Source organism: Ailuropoda melanoleuca, chromosome 13 (genome assembly GCF_002007445.2).
Source record: "Ailuropoda melanoleuca isolate Jingjing chromosome 13, ASM200744v2, whole genome shotgun sequence".
NCBI lineage: Eukaryota > Metazoa > Chordata > Mammalia > Carnivora > Ursidae > Ailuropoda > Ailuropoda melanoleuca.
The window spans coordinates 6,467,612-6,476,703 of record NC_048230.1 but is presented as its reverse complement, the minus strand read 5'-3'; the positions used below and the strand labels follow the sequence as shown (position 1 = coordinate 6,476,703).

At 48.7% G+C, this 9,092-nt stretch overlaps 1 protein-coding gene across 1 annotated transcript; it reads left to right on the top strand.

Annotated features, from left to right (window-relative positions):
• Positions 1–3,102: 3,102 nt before the first annotated feature.
• On the top strand, positions 3,103–8,402 carry COPRS (coordinator of PRMT5 and differentiation stimulator). Its single transcript, XM_019803856.2, has 4 exons — positions 3,103–3,232; positions 5,107–5,173; positions 7,300–7,521; positions 7,957–8,402. The coding sequence occupies exons 1-4, from the start codon at positions 3,110–3,112 to the stop codon at positions 8,124–8,126; spliced, it is 582 nt and encodes a 193-aa protein (XP_019659415.2). The 5' UTR covers positions 3,103–3,109; the 3' UTR covers positions 8,127–8,402.
• The last annotated feature ends 690 nt before the right edge of the window (positions 8,403–9,092 follow it).

Genomic DNA, 9,092 nt, shown 5'->3' with positions numbered 1-9,092 from the left:
TTGACTGTTTTTTAAACTTTTTTCTTACTAATTTGAAAGAATTTTTTAAATAGTAATTTTTAGTTTCTCTCCCCTTTATTGCAAATAATTTGCCTGTAGCTTTTGTGTGTGTGTGTGTGTGTGTGTGTGTGTGTGTGGTGTTTTTTGATTCCTAGAGGATATTTTGGTATGTGTTTCTGTTGTTGAAAACTCTTCCTGTGGCTGAAGACAACTCATTTCCCCCCCAAGGAGTTAACTAAATTTTCTACAACACTGTGCCAAGTCATTTTTCTCTCTATTGATTTGTGGTACTTTTTTTTTTTTTTTTTTTAAGATTTTATTTATCAGAGAGAGTGCACATGAGCAGGGAGAGGGGCAGAGGGAGAGGGATAAACAGACTGCCTACCAAGTGGGGAGCCTGGTGGGGGCCCCATCCCTGGACCGTGGGATCATGACCTGAGCCGAAGGCAGATGCCCAACTGACTGAGCCACCAAGGCCTCCCCCTCTTTTTAAAAAAAGATGTATTTATTTTTAGGGAGAGCATGAGTGGGAGGGGCAAAGGGAGAGGAGAGAGAATCTCAAGCAGACTTCCTGCTGAGTGGGGAGCCCGACTCCGGGCTCAATCTCACAACCCGAGATCATGACCTGAGCCGAAGTCAAGCTGAAGTTGAGTCAGATGCTTACTGACTGTGCCACCCCTGGTGCCCCTGCGGTACTACTTTTATTACATACTAAGTTCCTATGATATTAGAATCTGTTGTAGGACATTTTTACTTTGAGCTTTTGTACTCCAAATGTTGTTTGCTTGTCACTTGTTTTAAAATAAGAAAAATTTCCTCTTTCTCGTTTCCATTAAGGAGGTTTAACATACTAAATCCTTAATATGGCATTTTTGTTTTAGAAAGGAGATAGATACATGATTATAAGAGATGAGAGCAAAGAGGGTCATGGTTGGTGAGCTCTTTTTTTTTTTTTTAAGATTTATTTATTAGAGAGAAAAGTTGGGGGGGGGCAGAGGGAGGCGGATTTCAAGTAGATTACCCGCTGAGCGGAGAGCCCATTGTGGGGTCTCCCAAGTCCTCACTCTGAGATCTGAGCCGAAATCAGTCTGGCGCTTAACTGACTGAGCCACCTGGGCGCCCCCTGGTGGTTGGCTCCTTAAAGCAAGGCTATGTAGGTGGCTCACCCTGGCTTCGTCACAGCCCTGTATCTGGGCTCACCATTGCAGGTTGTGAAGATACATTTATAGCTGGTGCACCTACAGCTTCACTGTTAGATGTGGTAGCTTCTGGCCATGTGTGTCAATTTAAATCTATTGAAGTTAAATATTTTCTCATTTAAACGACCACATTTCAAGCTCTCAACAGCCACAAGTCTATCATACTGGACATTACAGTTAATAGAGCTTTTATTTCCACTGTTAAAAGTTCTAGTGGAGTGTTGACCTCGGTCCAGTTAGATTTGGGAAACGACTCATGGGTCAGAACAGAGCATGCATTAATTGGTCACATTCTTTTCTCTGTAGGAATGTCTACATAGAGGAAAGAAAAGGTACTGTGTATCAGCGGTTAGGCTCAATTTTTTTTTTTTTTAAAGATTTTATTTATTTATTNAAAGATTTTATTTATTTATTCGACAGAGATAGAGACAGCCAGCGAGAGAGGGAACACAAGCAAGGGAGTGGGAGAGGAAGAAGCAGGCTCATAGCATAGGAGCCTGATGTGGGGCTCGATCCCACAACGCTGGGATCACGCCCTGAGCCGAAGGCAGACGCTTAACCGCTGTGCCACCCAGGCGCCCCTAGGCTCAATTTTTTTAATAGTAGGAAACATTTTTATGTGAAATTTTAAATTTGAGTGTAGTTGACACAATATAAACATCAGTTTCAGGTGTACAACATAGCAGATTCAACAACTCCATATGTTATGCTGTGCTCCCCACAAGCGTAGCTCCCATCTGTCACCGTACAAGTCCACTACAATATCATTGACTATATTTCCTATACTGTACCTTTTAGCCCTGTGACTTACTCATTCTATGACTGGAAGCCTGTGTCTCCCACTCCCCTTCACCTGTTTTGCCCATCCACCCTTACACTAATTTTTTTCAAATGTCTTTTATGGTTCACATTCTTTGAGGGAGATGAAGGAATAAGCTCTCCAGTGTCCCAAAGATTGTCATAAGGTGGCCTCGTGAGCAGGAATCCCAGTTTCTAGCTTTTCTGCTACTTCATTGTTAAAATGATTATCACGCCCTGAGCAGTTCTGTTAGGAAGAGTTTGGGCAGCGTGGGGAAAGGCAGGGAAGGGTGACTTTAGAGTTGGGTTTATCCCCAACTTAGGCCCTGCCCGTCTGCTGCTGCCCTCAGGCTGTAGAGGGCCAGACTTTGAGCATTAAAAAAATAGGAGCCCAGGCCAGACTACCTCGACAGCACAGAATGTTTAGTGTTACTGTGTCATATGGTGTGTGCACATTGTTTTCATCATCTGTCCTCGTTTCTAATCCATTAACTTTAAGAACCATCATTAACTTAGGGTGGACAGGCACTGGCTACGTCCATTTGTGGGTGGGTTATAGTCCCATTCCAGCCTGCGTTCTACGAACACCCGTGAGGAGAGCGTGAAATGTGGCTGAAGCTCCATTGCATTCAAACTTTTGAGAGCTGAGCTTTGTCAGGGAGAGTCGGGTAATTGAATATTCTAACAGGAATTCGAGGCTGGGAGGCCGAAGCACAACCAGCGTGGTGGGGCAGGGATAACGGTTGGCACTGCAGACCCAGCTAGTCGTCAGCGCTGAGATGGGCACGGGCAGGAGCGACAAAAATCCGATCCCGGGACCCGTAGGTAGGGGGCTTGGGCAACCGCGCGCGCCCCGCCCCTCTCGCGCCGCGCCGCCCCGCCCCTGGCTTCCTCGTGACCCGTGTCCCGCCCCCCTCGGCCGGGAGCACCCCCGGCTGATTGGCCCCTCCGCGGCGTATCCTCCGGCTGGCAGCCAGGCGGGCGCGTCACGTGGCCGAGCAGCGTCCAGGGCGCCGAGCCNNNCGGGGCGGGGGCCGCGGGGCCGGGGGAGCGCCGTTTGGGCGCGCGCTCGCGCTGGAAACCGCCGGGCCGCGGCGGCCGAGGGCGTGGGGATGCGAGCGGGGCGGGAGGGCGGGCTGGCCGCCTCGGGGGCGCCTCTGCGTACTTGCCGAATGGGAAGCGATGCTGACGACCGAGAGTTGGGGGCCACTGCCGGGGGCCTGGGCCGGGGCCAGGTGAGGGCGGCGAGGAGCGCGCTGTCCCTGAAGGACCCGTGACCACGGGTGGGGGATGCACGGCTCACCCTGAGCACCACATGATGTCTGATGCGCTCTCTCCTTTTCTGTTTACTGAAACCAAAGGCCCGGCTTGACGCAGGGTTTCCAGAAACTTGTTTTCATTTGCGCGCCAGACAGCTCCTGGTTTTTCTAAGACCGTTATTACAGTTATCACCTGCCCTTGTTTACAGTTAGTAAGTTCTGGATGGTGAGCTCGGAGAGGGTAGGAACCTCTGTTGAGTGCTGTTAACCCGGCTCCTGGCCTCGTGCCTGCCGCGGTAGGCACGGCTCTTAACGGGAGGGAGGAATGGAAAGCTTGTTTAAGCATCAAAGATGGTACTAAACCAGAGTAAGACAGGAAAGATGCAGTGATAGACAGAATTGCCTTGGAATGCCTTGGAATGCAGATGGGATGAGACTAATCGTGTCAGGACGCAGTGCGCTTCCTCTCCAAGGTGACAGGGTGGTGGTGCCTGCAGAGGCGTGGAGGTGAGGAAGGACAGGGCACATGGCTGGGAGCTTGGGTGGCAGAGCCTCAGGGCCAAGGGAGAGAAGTATGCTCAACAGGTTGAGGGGCCGTCATGGGTGGTGTGAATGCCATGGCCAATTTTATGCTCCCATATGGAGGGCTGTTGAAGATTTTTGAGCAGAGTGGTGATTGATACTGTTAAGTTTGGACAGGGTGGGTGAGTGGGAGGGGAGGGAGCTATGGCAGTGATCCATCTAAGAGATGCCACTCGCTGACCTGCAGTGGTGACCGAGGGTTGTCACTGACCGCAGGAGGTGGTGTTTATTCATTAAATTTAGGGAGGACTAGGTCATGAGCTAATTGGGGCAGATGCCAAGTGCACTTTAGGTATAGGAGAAAAGAAGGCGGATTTAAATCAACAAATATTACATTCCTGCTACGCGCCAGGTGTTTTCATAATGTTATCTCCTCATAAGCCCCCTGTAAGGTCAGAGCAGTCATCTCCCAATTTCCAGAGAAGGAATCCCAGGCATGGTGGTTGAAGTGATCTATCCAAGGTCACACTCTGAATGAATGGCAGAGCCGGGATTGAAACCAGGTCTTTCTTATGCAGGCTGTGGACATTTCTTGTTCCATTTACAAAGCGGTCTTGGAGGTGATAGGATTTCAGGAGCTTTTGAGTGATGGGAGCAGAGAAGCATATGGTTGGCGGTAGGGGAAGAAGACTTCCCTTCAGCGTCACTTAGGGACTACAGCTTTGTTGCCGCCACAAATATCAGGAGACAGAATTTGCTAGAAAGTGAAGTCACTGAAAAGGTAAAAATGAACATGGCGGTAGCAGCTGCAGGAAACAGCTACCAACCCTAGGGCTGAGGGGAGGAAGGAATGAGGCTGGAATGATTAAAATTTACAGGCTCAGAGGAGAGGCTTTGCAGAGCTGAAATTCCAGCTTCTGAGGAGGAGGCGCTGCCCACAGCTACTGCTGGGGTCTCCGAGCTTGGAGGAGAGGGGCCTGAGGGCCTGGGACTCAGACCCCTGACGAGAGGGCCCAGTGAGGAGGTTGGCTCCACCAGTGTTGGCAAACCGTAAACTGGATTGCGAGGCTGCTGTAGGAGGGCGCTGCTGCCGCTGGGGGCGAAGTGTCGCTGGGGTGGTGTCTGCAGGAATAGGACGGAGCGAGGCCTTTCTCCCTCAGGCCTTGCTGCATCTCATAGGGCAAAACAGAAATGGGGGTTGCAAAGCCCCGGCCCCACCCTCACGAAGGTAAGGCTGGAAGGGTGGGTTTGGGGCTGTGAGATGGTAGCTTCATACCGGGGATACTGCACACATCCAGGTGCTGGGTAACCGTCTCTTCTTCCTGCAGGCCAGCTTTGCCCCCACTGACCCCTCCGGGCAAGAGAGAGAGACCGAGAAGGCCATGGATCGGCTAGGCAAGTAGACGGTGGAGATGGGGGGTGGATGTGGGGAGGGACCAAGGGAGCGAGGAGAGGGACCGTCCCTACGTCTTGTTGGTCTCCTCTTTCCAGCCAGTTCTCTTGGCTGCTGAGTTGCGTTTTCTGCCCAGTGTTTCCACGGTGCCCTCGTGTGGTAGTCCTGGCCTTGTGTTCAGACCTTTCCCTTCTCCAGAGAAAGACAGCTTCAGGCAGCGGCAAGAGTATGGGCTTTGGAGCCATTCACCTTCAGCTCTCGCTCAGAGTCCTGGGCTCCGGTTTTGTGGCCTTAGATAAGTCACTTACCCTTTCTTCTTCTTTAAAATGGGGATAATGATGCTTACCTCAGAGGGCGGTTCTGAGGATCAGGTGGGAGGATCTCGAGCTGTACTAGCCACCAGCTACTAGGGCTCTTTAAATCTAAGCGAATTATAGTTAAATACAATGAAAACCTCAGTTCCCTGTTCACATTAGCCACATTTCAAGTGCTCGGCTGTCACACGTGGCTCCTGCTAGCAAGCCTGTTGGAGCGCAGATGAGAGAGTATTACCATCATCACAGAAACTTGTGTTGGATAGTGCTGGTCTGGAGGAAGCACTGTGCCCACACGTAGATGTAGTTATAACAGCTGACATGTGCTGAGTAAGGGCCAGGTACAATTCCAAGTGTTTCTTTTCCCATTCCCCCCTTCTTAAAACAAACAAACAACTCTCACAACAATCCTATCTTCCTCTTTACAGATGAGAAAACTGAGGCACAGAGTAAAATTTTTTAAAAAATATGGTCAAGCACCTAAAGTGTGCCATTTACCAGTTTTAAAGCATCCAGTTCAGTGGCATTTAGTAGAGTCACAGTGCCGTGTAACCACTCTGGCTATTTAGTTCCTGAACATTTTTAGCACCCCACCACCCTGTACCCGGTAAGTAGCCACACCCCCTTCCCCCTTCCTCGAGCCCCTGGTGACCACTGATCAGCTTTCTGTCTCCGTGGATTTCCCAGTACTGGACAGGCAAATGTGAGTTGCGGGTCAGTGGAATGATATCCCATGTGGCCTTTTATGTCTGGCTTCTTCCACTCAGCATAATATGTCCAAGTTTCGTTCATGTAGCATCAATCAGTACATTCCTTTTCATGGCTGAATCCTTCCATCATCTGGATACACTGCATCTTGCTTGCTTATTCATCCCGTGAATGTTTGTTTCCATCTTCTAGTGATTGTGAACAGTGCTGTCATGAACATTATTGTACACGTCTTGTTTAAATACCTGTTTTCAATTCTTCGGGATATCTGTTTAGGAGGGGAATTGCTGGGCTGCGTGCTAGCTCTGTGTTTAAGCTCTTGAGGACTTGGTCGAGTCCCTTTCCGCTCAGTCACACAATGACTAATTGGCACAACTGGCATTCGGACTGGGATTGTCCAGCTCCAGAGCCCGTGCCCTCAACTATGGCTTTTTCACTTATAGCTGCCGTTATTACACGGTGTTAGTAGCATGGCTGTGTTGAGGCTGATTCTTTTCCCAGCTCTGACCTGGCATCACCATGGCACGGTATGCTGGGAGGTCCATTATCCTCCCCCAGACTTTCCTCCATTATTTTGAGACCTTTTGAAGATATATCTTCCAGCCCTCCCCGGTGTTGGGAGGAGGAGACGTGGTGGCTGTCTGTTGTGATTGGGTGGGTTCTGCTCTTCTGCCTGCTTTCCTCCCGCCCCCCCTTGTCTTGTGCTCCTTGAGGATGAAGAGAGGAATAGAAGAGTAAAAATTCAATTCAAGTGTGTATTGTGAAAGCTTGTCATTTTCCAGATGCCTTTTGCCTCAGTTACCTGTAAACTACCTAAACATATAAACTCTACTTGATTTGCTTGATTCCGTGTGAATTACAAGACCTCGCAATTAATGGCCTCATTTAAGGCAAACGTTTTATTGAAAAAAATGATCAACCTTCTTCAAAAAAGGTAACCAGAACAACATTTTTTTTTTTTAAGTGCTCAGGTGGCTAAAGAACTCTGTACCCTTGTTTTACTCTTGCCCTCTCAGTAAGGTTGCCAGGCATTTTCCACGCACAGGAGTAGGTCCTGTGTCGTTGCTGGTGGTTTTAAGACCTTCTTCCTTCTGTTGATTTCTCAGCCAGTGGAGCACAGAGTGTCCCTAATGGTGGTCCTACCCATGGTGAGGGTACCCACTCGGAAGACGAAGGCTTTGCTGTGGATGATGAGGATTCTGATGGGGACCTGAATACCTGGGAGCTGTCAGAAGGGGTGTCCGACTGTCCGCCCAAGGAACAGGCTGCTGATCTTTTTAACGAGGACTGGGACTTGGAGTTGAAGGCAGATCAAGGGAATCCATATGGTAGGTGTGGCATTTCTAGGGTCCTAGACCAAGGTTTGGAGGCCCTCCTCCCGGATTACCCCGAAGGCAGACATTTTGGAAGACAGACCCAGTCTGTGAGCTTAGCCTGATACCTGTTACAGGGCTGAAGTGCCTGTGACAGCTTCTCTTTCATATTGGAAAAAATGCAAATTTTCTAGTTGACTCTCTTAAAATATCTGTGTGACTCTGGCAGCTGCAGACAAAAGTGCTCTTGCAGCCTCTGCACTGCTAAGGGCCCTCCTCTGAGAAGCACCGCTTGGGGGGTGCCTCAGAATGCACGCGTTCAAAAGCCAAGGCGGGCTCTGTGTGTGTGCTTTTGAACTGCAGGTGCCTGTCCCCTAGACACTTTTTGGCTGTCTGTCTCTCCTCCCCTCCTACCTTTAATTTGTTTTTTGTTTTTTAAACTGCTTGCAGATGCCGATGACATCCAGGGTTGCATTTTTCAAGAGGTCAAACCTTGGGTGTGCTGTGCCCCGCAAGGAGACATGATCTATGACCCCAGTTGGCACCATCCACCTCCGCTGATAACCTATTATTCCAAGATGGTCTTCGAAACAGGACAGTTTGATGATGCTGAAGATTGAGTCTGTAGCTTTTTGCCTGGTGGGTGGGCATACCCTCCAGATAGAGGTCTCTCTTCCTTTCATTGAGGTGAGAGGTCACATTTGAGGACACATTTCCAGCGATCCCCGAGTTGGGCACGCAGACTGGTGTTAACAGAGGTCCTGATGTTCTCCAGTTCTGTTGTTGTTGTTGTTGTTGTTGTTGTTTTTAATGAGCTTCTCCTTGGGACATGTGAGTGTTTGTGTCTGTGTCAGGAGGAGTTGTGTTCTTTATAAATAAAGGTAGAAAAAATTTGATATGCTTTTGTTTACTTCCCCCCCCCTTTTAATTGGATACTTACCAGCAAAGCTTTACTCCTTCAGTGCAAGTCCCTGGCTTACATTTTAAGGATTGGAGGTACTTGGATGCTTAAAACTACTCTATGAAAGAAAATAATGTTTTGGGCAGAGATTAGAATCCAAGAAATGTTGGTGACTTTGTGGCTGATTTCTATTCCTGTTGATGAAAAAGTCACCATTTACTTGGTTAACAAGGGCTTTTGGTAAGATGGAACACGAAATGGCAAATGAATTAAACCAGCAATTATATAGCCCTCCATTGGTATGAAAGGATTTTAAACCTTATTTTCCATTTAATTTACTCTTTACAATGATATGAAGTCACTATTTTTTTAAATTGCCTTATTTTATTTTTAAAAGATTTTATTTGTAAGTAATCTCTATACCCAATGTGGAGCTTGAACTCACAACCCCGAGATCAAGAGTTGCATGCTCCCCCTGACTGAGCCAACCAGGTACCCCTAAATTGTGTCATTTTCAAGATAAGGGAAAAAAGACTCAAAATGTTTTGACTTCTGTAAGATCCCAGGGCCAGGAAATGGCAGAGCCATGCCCAAACCCCACATGTGACTCTGCGGTCTGCTTTCCTTGGCTGCCCACCCCCTTGTGAGTACAAGCCTAGAGGTGGGTTCTGGGGACCATGCCTTG